This window comes from Monodon monoceros, unplaced genomic scaffold, assembly GCF_005190385.1.
Source record: "Monodon monoceros isolate NGI ecotype Baffin Bay Population unplaced genomic scaffold, NGI_Narwhal_1 Super_Scaffold_14, whole genome shotgun sequence".
NCBI classification, from domain to species: domain Eukaryota; kingdom Metazoa; phylum Chordata; class Mammalia; order Artiodactyla; family Monodontidae; genus Monodon; species Monodon monoceros.
The window spans coordinates 6,476,181-6,495,676 of NW_021703770.1; the positions used below are offsets into that span (position 1 = coordinate 6,476,181).

The window sequence follows — 19,496 nt, forward strand, 5'->3', positions numbered from 1 at the left end:
GAAAGGAAATGAAAATGAGAGCAAGTCCTGATGAAGTAGAACAATTAGCTGCGTCTACAGAGGACAGCCCAGGAGGAGGCAGGAGCCTGGAGCAAAGTGCTGGCTTTGCCACCATCTCGCTGTGTGACCTTGGACAAGTCTCTTGCCTTCTCTGAACCTCAGTTTCTCCTCTCAGGGAAATAAGCATGATGGCTCACTTCACCCAGATGACGTGAGGACCCCGTGGAGGACGGTCATGGCAGCTCTATATTAGAAGTGCTGATATTACCGTTCACTCGGTCATTTCACCAACAGTCATACGGCAGGAGGCTATGCAGAGAGCTAGGAGGGCATCCCAGCCTTGTTAGAACTACTGTGCAGTTCAGCCGGCATTAAATAAACATTCACAAACCAATACTGTCCGTTCATTTGGTTTTCCAAGCATTGGAAACAACTCTTCTCTCAGTGGCTGGTAATTGCTGACCTCTCTTTATGGACGGGGTAGGGGGGGTATATCTTCACTAGGGACCCTCCTTCGGGGAATCCTTACTTTCTGAGTTCTTGAAAGGGCACCAACTTGCGTCAGCTTTTTGCAGTGACCCCGTTAGCCCGTCACATCCACGTCCGCTGTGCCTCTCCCAGAACTCCCGTGTGTGGCCGTGAGATGACTGCCTCTCTGCAGACAGGACAGGGAGCTGTGTCCTCCTCCCCCCTCCCTCTCCTCGTCCTCTTTGTTTTGGGAGGCTTGGCCAGCCTCCGTCCCTGGCCGCACTCTTGGCATGCGGAGATCTGTGGCCCATGGTGTATTGGCCTCAGTTCCATCTCTGGGTGCCAGGGCTGGCGCTCCCCGTGTGTAGCAGGCTGCCTCACATCACAGAGTGTAGAAAGTCACGCATTCCTCCTTTCTTCCCTGGGGCTGGGGGGAAGGGGAAGGTGGAGGGCTGTTCTTGCTTTTCCACTGCAGTTTTTTTCCAGGGCTGTCAAAAGTGCTAATTGATACCAGCCTGGAAGTGTCTGCTGGTAGGTGGGTTCAGAACAAGCACCCTGGCCTCAGAGATGCAGCTACCAAGACGTCCCAGCTGGATGGGAGGAGGATGTCACAATCTGTAGCTCGGCAGCTCAGCCTTGCCCTCTGTCCCAACTCTCACCACACCTTCCCCCGGCCTCCGCCAGCGCTAGTGTAGAACATTAATATCCCTCGTGGAGCTGGGACGTTGTAGGGAACCTAACCTCTCATTCAGAATTTTATTCGATCAACATGGTTCAGTAATCATCTATTTCAGTGAACTTGTCTCTGCCCTTGGCATCAGGATACAGAGTCAATAAGAGCATCATGGGCCCTGCTCATGACAAAGACAGATGTAATGAGACCATGTGAGTCCTCTGCTTAGACCCTCCAGTGGGTCTCCATGTCCCTCAGAGAAATCATGGCTTCTGAGTCCCGCACACCCTCGAACCCACCCACATACATGCCACATACATGCTCCTCTCCGATCCAAGGACACCAGCCTCCTTTCTCCCAAAGGCACTGGAGCCTCGCAGATGCCTGGGAAGCTCCCACCTTAGAATCTTTCATGATGGGTCCCCCACCACCCAGCCCAGAGCCTGGCACAGCTCAGGGCCCCAGCAGAGATGCAGCGAGCGAATCGCGTGAATGGACAGATCTTGCTTGGTTAATAGCCTCGAGAAGTGGGCAGAATCTGTGTTGTCAGCCCCATGTTCCTGTTGAAGGGATGGTTCAGAGAGGTTAGGTAACTTGTTCACAGTCACACAGCAAATGGGTCGTGCAACCTGATGAGAATCAGAATCTTCCGACTCTTAGTCTGTGCTTTCTTGCTCAGGTCTCCACTCTGAGTTGGTGGCTCTTTCCCTTCATTCACCTCTGCATTCCTTCATGCCGTGTGTGTTCCCGGTTTCCGGGCCACGACAATGAGTGGGACTGAGTTTCTATCCTCCTGGAGCTCCCAGCTCAGGGAGGAGACAGATTAAGTACACAGCACAGGCAGAGTGGAGCCAGGATGCTGTGGAGGCCAGGAGAGGCCCCTATTCAGGCCGGCAGTGGGCAGGCCTCCCTCCAGGATCAGTGCCAGCTGAGCCCTGAAGAATGAATCAGAGCCAGGTGGGGTGGGGTGGATTTTCCGGACGGTGGGGACAGTCTGGGTAGGTGCCCAGAGGCAGGAGCAACTGTGACCTGTGGGTCCGTCATGTTGCTTCAAGTTAGGGGATTTATTCTCTCAGGCCCCTGAAAAGTCAAGGCATAGGGTGGGCTGCAGGGCTGGATCGACTGGGGATTCAACACTGTTCGCCTCTTCCGGTGAGCTAGCAAAATGTCCAGTACGACCCTGACCTCGCATCCAAACAGCAAACTGGCCAGAGCAAAAGAATGTTTCTTTGCCCCCCACTGCAAGAAGTCAGGAGTTTCACTCCAGATGAATTAGGCTACATATCCATCCCTGGACCAATGACTGCGGTAGGAGGGGTGGGAACCCTCTGCCTGCCAAGTTAAATCAGAGCCCGCCCTTGAGGATAAGCAGGTTAATCTAACTCAGATGACAGAAGCTTGATGGAGAAGCAGGGGACAGCTGGAAGGGACAGCTCTGGACACCATTAGGTTCTACATACAAGTCACATTGTCACGACAAGTAGAAAGTGGAGCAGTAGGCAAATGGAGAGACGTTGCCACCCGGGCTGAGGTGTTGAGGAAGCAGTGGAGGCAACACATCTTGAGCCCTGGCTGCCTCCAGGAAGGCACTGTGGATTTAATCTGATTTTTGAGCTGCCCCTCTTTCTACCAAAAAGGTAAATCAATCTCCCTTCCACTGTTGCTTTCCTGGAAAAAATATATCCTGCTTGTTGATAGTCTACACGTTGAGGATGGGGAAGGAATTGATCAGACAGATAGAGATAGGGGCACGTTCCAGGCAAGTACCAAAGGGAATCATGTTCAAGTGCAGAGGTGTGACCACAGCTGCACTCTGCAGAAGCCCGGAAAGTCAGTGAGGTGTGGGGACTTGTGTTACAAGCGTTTGAGGAGTCCTGGTTTGCTTTCTTTGATTAAATAACTCCCAGCTTTCTCTGTATCCCTCCAACTATGGTCATCTGGAGCCCAGTTAACAGACAGGGTGTCCCGTCCAGGGCAGACCTCCTGCTCGTGTTTCTGGTACCCTGGCCCCTCCAGGTGCATGGAGTCAGAGGGGTGTGGGTCTGGATTCAGATCCTGCTTCTTACTTTCCCCATGACCTTGGGAAAGTCATTTAATCTCTTTGAATCTCCGTTTCTTCTTAGGACAACCTGGGAAACCCCTATCTAGCTGATGGTATACTTTGTCAATCATCTGAGGAAATAGATATGTATGACTGTACCATCCTGTTTGGCTGTTAGTGGCTCATCCGAGAACATTCATTCGTACATTGAAAATGGAAAATGAAAGTTTAGCAGTTACTTAATGAACACCAGAAACTCAGCATATAGCATTTTTTAAAATTAATTAATTTATTTATTGTTGGCCGCATTGGGTCTTTGTTGCTGCACGCGGGCTTTCTCTAGTTGCGGCGAGTGGGGGCTACTCTTCGTTGTGGTGCACGTGCTTCTCATTGCGGTGGCTTCTCTTGCTGTGGAGCACGGGCTCTAGGCGTGTGAGCTTCAGTAGTTGTAGCACGTGGGCTCAGTAGTTGTGGCACGTGGGCTCTAGAGCACAGGCTCAGTAGTTGTGGCACACAGGCTTAGTTGCTCCGCGGCACGTGGGATCTTCCTGGACCAGGGCTTGAACCTGTGTCCCCTGCATTGGCAGGCAGATTCTCATCCACTGCGCCGCCAGGGAAGTCCCAGCATATAGCATTTTGTCTTATATAAGTGGAGCTATTACTATCCCATTTTACAGAAGGGAAAATTGAGGGTCAGGAAGGCTGAATAACTTTCCCAAAGCCATACAACTGGTAAACCAGTACTTGAACCTGGGCCAGGTGGAAGCCTGGGCCACCCCCTAAGCATACCATTTTGGCTGTGGTTGAACTTTAGAATCTGAGAGAGAGAGAGTGAAGGAGAGAGAAAGTAGCATGTACTTGGCAATCTCTGTGTACCTGGCACTGTACGTGCATTATTAACTCATTTCACAAACTTAGGTCTGATTCTTAAAGGTACTAGCTTCTGGTTGCAGGAAAGATGGGTGGGCCACCTTCCGTGTCTCTTAGCAACCTTGAAGGATAGGCGTTAACATCCCACTGTACACATGCACACACTGAGGCTCAAAAGGGTAAAATATTGTCTGTAGCCACTTGCCACATTGGCTTGACAACAAAACGGAAGACGATGGGAGGAAGTGGAGAGAGAAATGGTTTTTATAAAACAGTAATAGAAGTTCATCCTGTTTTCTTCCTCCTTTTCTGTGCAGATGACAGACAACCCTCAGTGCCTTTGTCAAGTCGGCTGCTTCACCGCCACATCTCTGGTGACAGCATGGGCAAGACCAAGTTCTAATTAAGGATTGTCACACACCGTCTTCTCTGGAGGGCGGTAACAAAGACAGCTTGACCCTGTCCTGTACCGCGACCCTTCCTTCGAGGCCCTCACCTCTGAGGGACCCTGGCCTGTCACAAGGATTAATTACCCCTCAACCCCCTTGGATGGGAAAGGAAATCACTGTTATCGAGTTTCGATTAAAGCTTCATCAGGAGACATTATCGGCTGTTTAAGGATTGCTGAGGAAGCAGGCCGCTTTATTTCCTGAAAGACAAATTATACGCCAGCAGAGGCACCCCGCCACAAGTGGTCCGCTTAGCCTTTGAGTGTCGCGGGTGATGTCGGGCACAGCCGGGTGGCCGTTGCCCAGCAGCAGTGGCCATAGGAGGCTTTGAGGCTCCCTGAGGCTCCCCGCCTTGCCTTGCAGTCGATCCTCTGTCTCTGGGATCTTTCGTGGAAGTTCCTCCTCAATTAGGCGCGATTTCCTGCAGCCCATCCCTGGGAGGCCCCGCGTCAGGAGAGCAGAAATGGCGACCGCGAGGAAAAGAATTCTCAAAGTGCTCACTTTACTCACCCTCTTCATCTTCCTCACCTCCTTCTTCCTGAACTACTCCCACACCATGGTGGCCACCGCGTGGTTCCCCAGGCAGATGGTCCTCGAGCTCTCGGACAACTTCAGGAGGCTCGTGAATTACCCCCACAGGCCCTGCACCTGCGCCCGCTGCATCGGACAGCGCAAGGTGTCCTCCTGGTTCGACGAGAGATTCAACCGGTCCCTGCAGCCGCTGCTGACGGCCAAGAACGCGCTCCTGGAGGAAGACACCTACAGCTGGTGGCTGGTGAGAGCCGGGGCTGAGTGTGGGTCTGGGGGTGAGATGTGGGCGGCCCCTGCCTGCCAGACGCTCAGACCCAAGTGTGCACCAGGGGCCCTGCCAGGCTCTTGGCGGGATTCAGAATACTGGTCATCCGTACGTTCGTTGGTTCATGCGTTCAGCCTCTGTTATTGAGGATCTCCTGTATACATTATAAATCAGAGCAGAGGGCTCTGTAGCAGTTCCCTGTGTCTGCCGTAACAGGTGATCGCACGCTTGGTGGCTTACGGCAACAGAAACGCATTCTCTCGCGATTCCGGAGGCAGAAGAAGCCTGAGCTCAAGGTGCAGGTTCCAGGGATTAGGACTTGGGCATATCTGTTTAGAGGCCACTACTTAACCCACTCTGGGTATGGAGAAGCCAAAAAAAAAAAAAAACCAGATCGTTATTCTCATGGAATTATATTCTGGCAGAGAGAGACAGATAAGAAACAAATAAACAAGATAGACTCAGATAGAAGTGCTCGGAGGAGGATAAAAGGGGTTTGGGAGAAACTTGGGGCAGGGGCCTCTGTAAATGGGCTCGTCAGGAAGGTCTCTGAGCAGCCGGGAATTGAGCTGAGACCCAAAGGCGGAGAGGGCGCCGGCTGCGGGAGGATCTGGGGAAAGTGCCACGGGTCACGGGGACAGCGAGTGCAAGAGCACTGGGGCAGCATCCGCTTGGTGTGTTGGAGGAGCTGGAGCTGTGCGTGGCCATGAGCGCGGGCGTCCAGGAGTGGGCAGGACCCACAGCCAGGAGCCTGGGGTTTGTTCTAAGTGCAACAGGAAACCACTGTAGAATTTTAACTAGGGGAGGTCCATGATCTGATCTAGTTGTTGAGCGCAAAGTGGATTGAAGGGGAGTGAGAAATATCCATTCATTGAAGACTTATTGAGCATCTATTAGATGCCAAGATACTGAGATGGAAAGAAACAGCCTTGCCTTTTTAGCTTGCAGGGATGGTTGGAGGAGAAGGGAAAGCAGACCAGCACAAGGCAGGGTGATAGGTGATAGGCACCCAGGGTCCCTGGGTTTTGCTCCTGACTTTCTATATTTTATCAAGGGTGATGTTGAGGAAGCTCTTCATCTCAGATTCTCAGCTTGAGGTAGTAATAGTCACCTCACCAGGTTTCTCTATAGCACCGCAAACATTAGGTTTTAACATTTTTATTTATTTTTGCTGTTTTAACGGGCAAGGGAAAATGAATTTGCATTCTTTCAGCACTTAATGAAGGCTGAATGTTTTCCCATGTGGCTCTTAACCGTTTCATCAAATTGTCCTCCCACGTCCCCACCCCAGCCCTTATGTGCAGTCCTTCTTTGCTGGAGTTTAGCCTCTTGGAAGGGATTTTGCAGGGTAGGAAGGAAAGGGAGAAGGTTCCTCATGAATAGAAATCAACAGAAAGGAGCAGGGCTTTAGAGCTTCTGGGTTCCTTGACAACACACAGACCACATGTTTTGAGTAAAGAATCAGGACACCACATCTGACAAGCACTCCCGTCCCTCCAGACGGAGACACAGAATATTGAAATAAAAACCACCCTGGGGGCTTCCCTGGTGTCGCAGTGGTTGGGGGTCCGCCTGCCAATGCAGGGGACGCGGGTTCGTGCCCCGGTCCGGGAGGGTCCCACATGCCGCGGAGCGCCTGGGCCCGTGAGCCATGGCCGCTGGGCCTGTGCGTCCGGAGCCTGTGCTCCGCAACGGGAGAGGCCACAACAGTGAGAGGCCCCCGTACCGCAAAAAGAACAAAAACAAACAAACAAAACACCCTGGGAGTTCCAGCAGGCACCATAGCTCTGCATAAAGGCCCCCAGACAGCCAGGACAATGTCTGACAGATCCAGATTTAGGACCCCAAACACAGAGCCCTGCTTTTAAAGTATGACGTGCCTGGTGGGAAATGCCCTGAAGGATGCTTGGCTGGCGGGGAGCCCGCAGAAGGTGATTGATGCCAGGTGTCAGAGGGGCTGGCCCTAGACATGCTGTTCCCCAGACCTATTCGGGGCCCTGGTTTGGAGCAGACCCCTCGTGTCTGCTCCCTCTTCTACTTTGTCTCCGGGATGAGGGGAAGGACTTCACTGAGGTCACTCAGCCATCCATACAGAGCCAGGCCTGGGACCCTGCCGCCCGCCCCAAGGCACCCTTGCTTTCCCGTCTTCTTGCCCACCGCTGCTCCTCCAGACCCACATGGGAGGGAGGGCAGGCGTGGGGGAATCAGGAAGAAGCCTTCAGGAGCTGGGGGCTGACAGCTCAGGCGCCTTGGGTATCACGAAGTCCCCCATGTCCTGCGGCAGTGGGGTGATGCTGGCTGTCTCAGCCTCTGCCTCCAGGCTCTGCCTTAAGACTTGATGCTTCCTCAGGGAGCCTCTGACAACCAGCAGCAGACACTGCTTGAGCGCTGATTGTAGACAAAGAAATACACTGCTTGGAAACTAGGCAGGAAGAGTGAGAGGGGAGAAGGGTGTCTTGGAACTTCTGCCCTTTCTCTCCTGCGTGCATGTCAGCAGCCCTCTGGGACTTCCGTTGTCATTTACAAAAGTCAGAGAAGTCAGAGTTCCTTCCCAAGGAAGACGGGGACATAGCGGTACTGACCTGCCTCATCTACCCCAGCTGGTGAGTGGATGCTTTAGGGCTCTAATCCCCAGAAACACAGCTCGATTCCAGCCCGCTGTCCCCGAGTTCTACTCAGCTCTGTACTCACCCCGTGGCCTAGATCTTTCCCTCTCTGGGCCTCAATCTCCGTTCCTGCCAATGAGTGTCTGAAACAGAGCCAAGGTTCCTGAAGTGTGAGCCGGTGGGGCAGTGTGATTCCTGGTGATACAGGGGCAGGGCCTTTAAGAGCATCGCATCACGCTCAGGGCGAGGATGTCATTCGGCTTTAATTCTCTTTCCATCTTTGAAGTTGCAAGGATTAAATGTCGCTCCTTGTTTCATGATGTGCCTCTAACACCTGCCCATCTTGGTTCTAGCAAAGGAGGGCGGCTTGCCTGGGCAAGCAACAGGATGGAGCTGGAATCAAATAAAGTGGTTTTGTTTTCATTGTACTGGACACTTTTCCTTTTTTTTTGGACAGATTTTTTTACTTCTGCCAAGTAATTCTTGCTTTCCGCTTGTGGCAGAGATATGAGATTTCCTTTAAAAATAAACTTACTTTTTAAAGTGAATCATTAAAGAGGGGTAAGTCAGTAGTAGGTGGACGGGACAACGTGATGCTGCACTCCAGCGTGGGCACCCCGCCGGCTGTGAGCCTTCAAACCCCAGGGCTCCCGAGGCAAAGCAGGCACATGTGTCACATAGTAGGTGCTCAGTAAATATTGCGGAGCGCTGGATTAAAGAATGCCGTGTTGCTCCCTTAACCCAGCATACAGTGTCATGCTCCCCGAGGCAATGACATGGATGGAGGACACTCTCTGGTTCTGAGCGCATCTTCACATTGTCAGGGCTCTTCCTGGGTGGGGGCCCCCGTGGAGGTCCCTGCCGGGCAGCTTGGCTGTGGTCCTCGATCCCAGGGGTTCTCAGGTGTGGCCCCTGCATCAGTAGCAGCATCACCTGGGAGCCTGTGAGAAATGGCTCTGTTGCCCAGATGTCACACATTAGCCCAGGTGATTCAGGAGCCTGGAACTGCCCCAGGAGATCCTATCGGAGCAGGTGTTTAATCTGGCTATAATTTTTGTCTTATTGTCGTAAAATATACATAACATAATATTTATCACTGTTTTATAAGTGTGCAATTCCATGGCATTAAATGCATTCACGATGTTGGGTTACCATCACCACTACCCGTACCTGGCACTTCCGTCACCTCCAACAAAAGCCCCTTGTATCCATTAATAACCACCCCCCTCAGCACCCCTCTCATCCCTCAGGCAGCCATCATTCTACATGCTAGAATTTGGCGATTCTAGTATCTCCTGTAAGTGGAATCGTACAATATGTGTCCTTCTGTGTCCGGCAAATAAGCCAGTGAAATAACACTTAGCATAAGTGTTTTCAAGATTCATCCATTGGGAGCATATATCAGAATGTCCCTTTTTTTATAACTGAATGATATTCCAGTGTCTGCACGTTCCACGTTTTGTTTATTCATTCATCCATCGATGGACACTTGGGTTGTTTCCGCCTTTTGGCTATTGTGAGTAATGCTGCAATGAACACGAGTGAACAAGTATGTGCTCATGACCCTGGTTTCAGTTCTTTTTTGTTTTTGTTTTTGTTTTGGCCTCATCTTGTGGTTTGTGGGACCTTAGTTCCCCGACCAGGGATTAAACCTGGGCCCTCAGCGCGGAGTCCAAACCGCTGGACTGCCAGGAGATTCCCTGATTTCCATTCCTTTTAATACTTAGGAATGGAATTGCCGAGAAACCACCAAACAGTTTTCCACAGTGGCCGCGCTAGTTTACATTCCCACCAGCAAGGCACGAGTGTTCCAGTGTCCTCACCTACGCTTGCTATTTCCCCTTTTTCTTTTATTGTAACCAGTGATGTTTCTAAGTAGAAGTGTGTCTGCGGTCCTGATGTCGTTGCCTGCGGCTCCCGCAGCATGTGAGTGTCTTAGGCTGGAGGAGATGCTGGGTGGTTTTATCTATTGGACCATCCAGGCCTCCTGGTGTGCCTCTCCTTGGGGATGCTAATTCCTCCAATGCCAGGTGGGGACCAGATGCCTGGGGATCTCCCTACGCAATCCCCCCGTCACTGACCTCCTAGACAGTGGCCAGAGCAGCTGCTAGCCTCACCTTTCTCTCCTAGCCCCTCTCTTGTCCCTGGGGCTGTGAGTGACTGGTGGGACTCACCCCACAGCCACCTACCCCTCCTCAAGCTCAGGGACTGGGCTTTCCAAAGGTCAAGGTTCCAGGGCTCTGAGGCAGGGGTGATATTGTGGGAGAGACTTCAAGGTGGGTTTATAAAAGCCTGGCTTCAAATCCTGCTTTGGATTCGGGACACGTGCTCAACCGACCTGGGCCCCAGAGCATCCTTTCTCGTCTGCCTTTGAAGTGACACAGCCCTGCGCCTTGGTGACACAGGCAGATGCGATGCTTCTTAGGAAATCTCTCCGGGTTTCACTGACTGGGGGAGTAATGTGCATCCGCGAGTGGCCACTATGCAGCATGGCCGAGCTCCCCCGAGCAGTGGACGGACGTGGGTGTACAGAGAGAGGGCTCAGTAGGGAGACCCACTCATCCCACTTTTAGCACTGAGAGTCCTGCTTCTAGGGAAACCCCTGGGCCAACCAGGGGGCTGGTCACCCTCAGGATAAACCCAGTGTTCGTCTCCGCCTGTGGGTCAGAGAGGTCCCAGGGCAGCTGACCTTGGGTGTGGGTGTGAAAACAATTTGTTAAGCAGACATTGGACTCCTTGATGCATCCGGCAAAGGGCTGATTCTTGAGTCTGGCTGGAGCCCGGTGGTCCTGGGGCTGCAGGAGCTGAGAGGCCGGAGGGTGAGGGGAACAGAGGGGAGGGGAGGCGAGCGTGAAGGGTCACCCGACCCTTCTCCCATGTGCTTTACTCATACCAGCCAGTCTCACTGCGTCGAGGCCAGAGCTGTACCTCACACGTAGTAGGTGCTCAATAAACCTTTGTAGAATGAGTGAATGATCTCTTGCCTTCCCATCTCCCTGAGTGGCCCTTGGGCTCCTGGCAGGGGAGGTGGCTGTCTGAGCCGCCTGCATCTCCAGGTGCCCAGCGGAGAGAAGGGTACTCGGGAGGGGCTGGATCACCAACCACAGGGGGCTTGGGGCCCGGCAGCGGGGCCCAGAGGTAACACATCCAGACTGACTGTGTCCTGCGTCCTCTGCCCACAGAGGCTCCAGCGGGAGAAACAGCCCAGTAACTTGAACGACACCATCAAGGAGCTGTTCCAGGTGGTGCCCGGGAACGTGGACCCCCTGCTGGAGAAGAGTTTGGTAGGCTGCCGGCGCTGTGCCGTCGTGGGTAACTCTGGCAACCTAAGAGAGTCCTGGTACGGGCCTCAGATAGACAGTCACGACTTCGTGCTCAGGTGGGTGCCAGCCCCTCGCCCCCCAGGCCACCCCGCTGCCCTCCGGGCCCCTGGAGCTGCAGGGGGCTTCATGGCTCAGCGTCAGGAGGTCAAGACCCCAGTCCGGGTGTGCCCAGCCTTACCTGGGGACCCCGGGCCCCTCACTGCCCCCTCTAGGCCTCAGTTTCCCCATCTGCATTGCAGATGAACCAACAGGGCCTCTCTGGATGGAGAGAGGAAACCATACACAGAGGTACCCAGGGGGCTGGGAGCTTGGCCTTGAGAGGCCTGGCCAGAGGGCAAGGCTAACTTGAGGACTCTTGTTTAATCTTTAAAATCCATCCCTGTCTGGGAGTTCCCTGGCGGTCCAGTGGTTAGGACTCAGCATTCTCACTGCCAGGGGCCGGGGTTCCATCCCTGGTCTGGGAACTAAGATCCCGCAAGCTGCGTGGCCAAAAAAATAAATAAAATAAAAGCCGTCTCTGTTTTGCCATCTAGGCCATAACATAACTATATACTTTTAATGTAAAATATGTTTCCCTGACACCACGTAAAATGGATATTCCAGGGAGATGCCCCACGTCTCTCCCGCGTTTCTTGTCATCCCCACACCAGTCACCCAACCCAGGGGCACCAGTGACTCAGATGAGAAGCGCAGGCACCTTCTAGAACCAGCCCCTGTTTCTGTGGTCTCTGACTTTGTCTTTAGACCACTCACCTGGCCTCAGGGAGCCTCAGTGTACCTGGTGTCCAGTGGGCATGTCCATGGTGAGGGGGAAAGAGTCAGGTTCAGGGTCAGACAGGCCCTGAGTTCAAGGCTGCCTCTGGGTTACTCTGTGTCCTGGGATAAATTCTTTGCACTCAGATTTCTTTGGCCATAAAAATAGGACCATAAAGTACGTGCTGGACACTGTCATCACTAAGCGTCAATGATGTGCGTCACTGGACCAGGACAGAGTAGGCCATCGATGGTGGCGATGGTCAGGCTCACTCGAGATCATAAATGAGAAAACAGTAGCAAAAGCCTCTGAGCTGTGCTGCAATTGCCCCCATTTTACAGATGCGGAAGTTGGGGCCCAGTGGAAGGGGCCCAGCACAGCCTCGCAGAGCTGAAGCTGACCCTCAGAATCGGTGCCCCAGTGTGATGCCTGTCCTCTCTCCCTCCCCCTCCCAGGATGAACAAGGCCCCCACGGCAGGGTTTGAGGCCGACGTGGGCAGCAAGACCACCCACCACCTCGTGTACCCCGAGAGCTTCCGGGAGCTGGCGGAGAACGTCAGCATGGTCCTGGTCCCCTTCAAGACCACCGACCTGCAGTGGGTGATCAGCGCTACCACCACAGGCACCATCTCCCAGTAAGTCCCCTCGGGGCTCCTGGATGAGGGTCACTGCTTGTCCCGCTGCTACTCCTTGCTGTGTGAGGGCCTCTGAGCCCCCCGCCATGCTGTTCCACCCCCTACAGCCATGCTCGTGCTGTCCCTCCCCCGGAGCACCTCCCTTCCCCAGGCCTCCTCCTGGAGGGCAGAGCCCCAGTCCCCCAGCTGCCTCCAGACCCTCCGGGTCTTCTTGGTACCCCTCCTCCCATCACCCCCATGCACCTGGAGCTCCGGCCTTCCTCTTCCTCATGACTTCCCGCCCCCCCCAATAGACCTCCCAGGTTTGCTTCCCCAGACACCCTGGAAACCCCTCGGGAGAGGGAGCCCCGCTGGAAAGGACACAGCACGTGTTAGTTCTGACCCCGTGCTCATCTCTGGGGTGCTCCCCGTTGATGACAGCCTCCGCCCACCCCCGCTTCTCAAACCATCAGAATGGCCCCGGCCGGGCTGGGGGGCGGGCGGGGAGACCGGGCGTGGAGCACATCGGCTCCGGCTGCCTTTAGCACCGAGATGCTCACATCTTCTGATTTGTTCTGGGCACTTGGCACGGGTCTCAGTGAATTCCCACTAGTCCTTCTCATGACCTCCAGCCTCCAAGGAGACCCGGAGGCTTGGCCCCTTCACAGAGCCAGGCTCGCACCTGCCTGAAGAGAAGTGGCTTAGTGCCCAGATGGCCAAAAGCCTCCTTGTCTGAGGCCTGGTTAGGAAGCCCGAGGGATTTGGGTGCGGGAAGCCTGGGGGCTGTGCTCGGAGGAGGAGGGCAGTGAGGGAAGTGGGCGCAGCCAGGGGAGGAGCTGGACCAGCCAGGGCTCCGCTGCTGGCCCCTTCCTCCTGGTCCCACAGGCTGGAACGTGACTTGTCCCCGAGGTAGATGCAACGTGAGGCCAGGTGGCCAGGCACGTATACCGTCATCTTGGGGGCACGTGAAATCTTGCAGATGAAAAGGGGGCCATTGTGGGCCTATCAGCCAGCGTCCCAGCAGCGGGGGATGGGTGTTGTGGGCCCCGCTCCGTGCTGCTTGTGCTGTGTGCACGGCTTGGAGCAATCCCGCTTCTTAAACTTTCTGGGAGAAGGCGGCATAATGCAGCAGCGGGTCCTCGAATGGGCCACGATCGCCCTCTGGTGTCCATAATGGGCCACTGCGAGGAGGTGGGGTCCCTTGGGGAATGAGTGTGCTTTCCCGCTTGCCCCACCTGCGTCTCCGGCTGCCCCTACCAGCTGATGCCCAGGCCGCCAGCCCCCTCCCACATTAACCACCTGCCTTGTCCTCCCGCAGCACCTACGTTCCTGTCCCCACGAAGATCAAGGTGAAAAAGGATAAGGTGAGTCAAGGCTCAGGTGCCTTGTCCCCTGAGCTCAGCCTCGCTTTCAAGGCTCTGCGTGAGGATGGCGGAGATCACCGTCTCCCCACTCTGCCAGCATCTGGTGGTGGAGAGCCCCTGGGCCCCCGGGCTGGTGGGGCTGGTGGCCCCCCGCTTAGAGAGTGGAGAGACGAACCCTGGAGAGGTTCCCTAAGCCTGGACCCTGGACCTGCAGCACCACCCGGGAACTTGTCACCAATGCGGATCCTCAGGCCACCCCAGATCTGCTGAATCAGAAACGCTTGGTTTTTACAAGCCCCCCAGGGATGCTGGTGCTGTTCGAGAACCACTGCCCTACAGCATGAGCATCTCCAAAGCCAGACCTCGTCACCTGTCTCCATATCTGCATCTTCCCCAGTGGGCCCTGGAATGGGGTTGGCTAAGATGTGGGCAAAGGGCAGAGGGATGAAGGAAATGAAGTGTCTGCCACACCAGACGTTTGCATACACTGTCATGTGTAGATGGAGAGATCAGGTTCAGAGAGGTCAGGTAACTTGCCCAGAGACACACAGCTAGTCACTGTATGGCTGGAGCTGATGTCTTCCTGATGGTGGCTGTGTGACATTGAGCATGTCACTTAGCCTTTCTGAGCCTTGGTTTCCTCATCTGTAACATGAGGAGAGGGAGAGCTGGCATGCGGGGTCATTTTAGGGACTGGAGATCATTTAGGCCCATATGAGGCAGAACGGGTGGCTCGGTGTCTTCCTGCAGTGTGACAGGAGTGTCCCTGCCCCCAGCTCATGCTCTTCCCTGGAACCTTCTCCTGCAGCCTCATGTCCCACTCCTTGGCCGCATTTGATTGTAATTCAGATGTCATCTTGTCTGCAAGCCTTCTCACCCCAGTGCCTTATCTCCTTTCTCTGCTTTGTCTCCATAGTCTCATCATTCTTTTCTAGCATCCTCTGTGTCTCTGTGATTTAGGTCACGATCCATCTTCTCCACTAGGACGTAACCCCCCCACCCCGAGTGCAGGGTTATGAGTTCCAGTCACAACAGAGTCCCCCGAGGTTACAATAGCGTGTGTGGCACCTAACACAGGCCTGGTATCCTTCTCCAGACCCCTCACCGTGTCCTCCCTCCCGCAGATCCTGATTTACCACCCAGCCTTCATCAAGTATGTCTTCGACAGCTGGCTGCAGGGCCACGGGCGGTACCCATCCACCGGCATCCTCTCGGTCATCTTCTCACTGCACATCTGTGATGAGGTAGGACTCCCTCCCCCATGCCTGCCTGCCCCCCCCCCAGGGGGTCGGGGACCGAGGGCTCCTCATTCTGTGTTCTCAAGAGGGGCGGCGAGAGTGCCTGCAGTCAGGCAGACCTCCATCGCCCCTCCTGGCCCCAGCATAGCCTGTCTCTTCTAGAAGCTCCGATCCTGTCTCTACGGTGAGGCTTGCACTGTCTCCCGCATGGGAAGTTTTGGGGAGTAGCCATGTTCTCTTGGTGTGTGAGGTCCCAAGGCAGAGCCTGGCCCAGCAGGTGGAAGCTCAGATCTGATCTGGGGGCAATATAAGCATATCTTGCCCCCAGGAGTATATTATAATCGGGGGAGGTGTCTGGGGTTGTGGTTTCGATCTCAGTTGCTCATCAGAATCATCTGTGGAGCTAAATTCCGGCCCCCAGGCCACAGCCCAGCCCACTTCCACCAGAATTCCTGAGGTTGGAAACCCGGCACCCAGGGGTTCCACTGTTCACCGAGGTTGAGAATCAGTGATTTTGCCAACCGTGTGTTTCCGATCATGGATTCGGCTCGCCGTCCGCCAGCCTGGGCCTGGGTTTCCATCAATGATCTGGGGTGCTTGCTGCCCGTGGACAGTGAAGCAGGATGGGGACCACAGTGCCCCCTGCTTCTTCTCTGGCCTTGGGTTCAGGCAGGACACTCCGCTGTCCCTTCTTGTCACGTACAGCCCATCCCCGCCCTTGCCCCATCACGCTCATCATTGGACATCGCAGGGAGGAGGGGTTGAGGGGGTAGCAAGGCCCACCCACCGTCTCTGCCTCAGTTGTTCTGCCACCATCTTCGCCTGCCCTTCACCCCAGAAACCATACCTGCCTCTCGTCTCCCCACCAAGCCCCTACCTCCAGCTGGCTGGTCAAAGAGCCCGTGGGCTTCTGCCTCAGAAATGCCCCTCCTGTCCCTTAGCGCGTGCTCTGGGGCGGGCCCGTGTCCCTGCTGGCATTTTCGGAAAAGGCTGCACTTGCCACGGAGCTGCCTCCTGCCCCTGGTGGGTCCCCGCCCCTGAAAGCTGTCTGCCATGCTGCGGCCCACATAGCTTTCCCTCTCTCTGGAAGCCCCTCCTCCCGTCCCTTCCTGGTCACCTTCTGCTCATTTTCCAAGACCCAGTTCAAGTGTCACTTGCTCGAAAGAGCGCCCTCTGCTCTCTCCGGCCTCCTGCCCCTCCGTCCTCGGTGCTGAGGGAGCCCCGGTGTTAGCCCCTGTCCCCCACGGGGGTCCGGTTGGTGCTTGTTATAATTTAGGAGCGCCAGGGGCTGAGACCTGACTCCTGCATCCCTGATCGCGCCAGCATCTGCCTGAACTCTGATGGATTTAATGCAGCACCTGGCACAGAATAAGTGCTCCGTAAAAGTTTGTCGTGCGTAAGAAGCACCCCCGTGCCCCGCCCACCGGACAGTGAGGACCCCCGGACCAGATGGGTATTCGCTCAAGGGAAGGCAGGGATCAGAGCTACCGCCCACCTCACTGTGGTCATCGCTCTTGGCCCCATTTTCCATATGAGGAAAGTGAGGCTCAGAGAAGTGATTTGGGACTTGCAGGATGTATCAGCAAGAGGTAGAGCTGGGATCTGGGGCAGACTGCTGGGCTTCGAAGCCCTGCTCCTCAAGCCTTGGAGAAGAGGTTGTGCCTCCCCAGAGGTGGACCCGGCACCCGCAGGGCCACCCACAAGCAGTAGCCTCCCACTGTGCGCTCTGGCATTGGACTTGACTTTTACTCAACTTGCCTTTGCTTCCCCAAGCCTCTGGGAGTTCCAGGCTCCTGGAGAGGGGTTTCTGTGAATCCTTGGAAGTGGTGTTTACAGATGCTGGGGGTGCCTGCAGGCTCTCTTTGTCAGAGGGTCCACCTGCAGCCCTGCTGTCCGGCTCTCACCTGTGTTTTGCCCCGGCAGGTGGACTTGTACGGCTTCGGGGCGGACAGCAAAGGGAACTGGCACCACTATTGGGAGAACAACCCGTCGGCGGGGGCTTTTCGAAAGACTGGGGTACACGATGGGGACTTTGAGTCCAATGTGACGGCCACCTTGGCATCCATCAACAAAATCCGGATCTTCAAGGGAAGATGACGCTGTGAAGGGCTAAGGACAGATGCACCAGAGCGCACCTCTCCACATCCAGCCCCAGCTTCTCGCCGGAGCCATTGCGCTCTGGGAACTTGGAGGGCCGGCCTCAGGGGTGTGCCCAGGTGGCCCTCGCAGCCTCTTGCTCCCCAACATTTGGCAGCATCTACTCAGCAAGGTTGCCGAGCCCTGCCAGGGCTGCAGGGCAAGTCTCAGAACCATTCTGGGGTGGGGAGACCCCTCTCGCTGCTGTTCCGGGCTGGGGAAGGTGGGGAGACTGGGGAGAGGTCCAATCCGAAGATTCCCACATTCTAAAGAAGAGGATGGTCTCCTGGGGAGGATGCACAGAGACTCTGCTCTGCTGAGGGGTCCGGGGCCAGCGCTCTGATTCTCGCTGCGAAGTTCCTGGGTGAGGACGACCCCCAGGACAGCCATGTGGGGCCTCCCTCACATGGTAGGACCACCACGCCTCCCCTTTCTGCCCAAAGTTCATTTATGGTGTCCAGGAGGGCTCCTCACCCACAGGTCTTCAGAGACTCTAAGTATCCAGATGTCTCCTTCCCAAGCTGCTGTTCCCTTGAGTAATCAATCTTTGTGTTTATCATGATGGCTGAGAGCAGATCTGACGCCTTCTGTGTGCCTTTGTATTGGGGAGAGAGATGCATGCATTTGGCTGAAATGAGGCAAAAGCCCCGACTTGGGAAAGGGGACCGCAGCAGTGCACTCCCCTTACTCTGTAGCTGGGGACAGGTTTCTAGTTCCCTGAGCCAGCGTCTGAGTTGGAACAAAGCTCGGATGATACGCGGCTCCATCCAGAGGCCCGTCAGCCATGGGGACTTATTTTCACAGACTACTGGATTTGGCGCCCGTAACCTTCCAGAGCTGTGCAGGAGGCCGCCACCAGCCAGCAGTTTCCCCCAGGGGTCTACGCTCTGGGCCAGGTCCCTCCTGGTCACCTGTGTGGTGTCCTGGGGGTTGCAGGGTCATCCTAGGAACGTGACCATCAGAGGGGAGAAGTCATACCTCATCCTTCACGTCCCAGCTGCTCGCTCTTCCTTGTCAGCCTTCCTGATTATTTATTGTTTTGTTTTTAAAATTCAGCTGACGTCATCTGCACTTTGTGACTCAATTGCTCTCGTTTCAGCTGGCAGCTGGGGTGTGGACGCTCAAAGCCAGTTTTGTAGGAATCCTGAGACTTGGGGTACCGTGGTGTCTAGGGCTTGAGGGCTTGCTGGTGGGCAGATCCTGGGGTGTCAGGTCGGTAGGTTTGTAGGATGCTCTGTACCTCCTTCTCTCCCAGTCCTACCTTTCTTCTTTCTCATTACGGGCTTTAGATTGAGTCTCAGGCTAGGAATCGCCAAACCCAGCAGCACTGTCTTGGGGCCGGGTGGGGAGTAGAGTCACAGGCGTAAAAGGACAGTGATTTTTGGCTCCAGTTGCTGACATTTAATCAAAACAAAACAAACAAACAAACAAAAAACAGCCCATTTTTTCTGTCAAGGGCATTTCCTAAAAGGCCACTGAAACTTTGAGGAGTTGTGACCGTGTCCTGGTCTGGGAAGCCAGGAGGCCGCCTCCGCTGCTCCCTGCAGCCCTCTGGGTAAGCCCTGCCCTCCCCAGCCTCACTTTCTCCCTCTGCAAATGGGGAGAGAGGAATTACAAAGGTCATGGACCACAGATGGCAACGGGCATTCACAAGCATCCCTAGAAGTCACACACCACGTTTGTTTTTCCCCTGAGTCCCTGTATATGAGTATTTTCCTGGGGAGAGGTTCCAGTTTTTATTCGATTCTCAAAGATTCAGGATCCAGAAAGTGGTTTTTAAAAGCTAACAAACAAAAACCTGTTCCAGCTTTAAAATTCTGCAAAATTGAAGACCCTCTTGACTGATAAAAGGCTTGTAAATTGCTGTGAGATCATTATTCCGAGCATGAATCCTCAGAGGCTAGAGCTCGTGGGAGTACTTGACGTGAAGAATTCAGCAAACGTGCTGGTCGGCTGATTAACCCCAGGGAAAAACCTTGCAGAAATGGACACTGGCGCAGGGGGTGGTGTGGGCTGACCCCTGAGCTCGCTCTCCCCTTCTCCTGAAAGCCAAGCCTGTTCAGGATGGTGGGGTCAGAGAGAGCACTTAGCTTTCCTGGATGTGTGGAGTCAGGTCCCCAGAGCAGACAGGTGTCCACAGCTGAGCTGCGCGCCACCTGGGTCG

The 19,496-nt window shown here is 54.8% G+C and overlaps 1 protein-coding gene across 7 annotated transcripts in view; it reads left to right on the forward strand.

Annotated features, from left to right (window-relative positions):
• ST3GAL1 (ST3 beta-galactoside alpha-2,3-sialyltransferase 1) overlaps nucleotides 1-17,388 on the forward strand; it is an 83,808-nt gene extending 66,420 nt beyond the window's left edge. For 6 of the 7 annotated variants that reach the window (XM_029222793.1, XM_029222796.1, XM_029222795.1 and 3 more), the window contains 6 exons: nucleotides 4,370-5,276; nucleotides 11,086-11,282; nucleotides 12,436-12,615; nucleotides 13,913-13,958; nucleotides 15,083-15,202; nucleotides 17,120-17,388. In XM_029222793.1, the coding sequence (XP_029078626.1) occupies nucleotides 4,965-5,276; nucleotides 11,086-11,282; nucleotides 12,436-12,615; nucleotides 13,913-13,958; nucleotides 15,083-15,202; nucleotides 17,120-17,293 (1,029 nt within the window). In that variant the 5' untranslated portion in view covers nucleotides 4,370-4,964 and the 3' untranslated portion in view covers nucleotides 17,294-17,388. Of the gene's footprint in view, nucleotides 1-4,369; nucleotides 5,277-11,085; nucleotides 11,283-12,435; nucleotides 12,616-13,912; nucleotides 13,959-15,082; nucleotides 15,421-17,119 lie in introns of those variants that run through there. The other variant, XM_029222799.1, reaches the window with a different exon arrangement.
• Nucleotides 17,389-19,496: the final 2,108 nt, after the last annotated feature.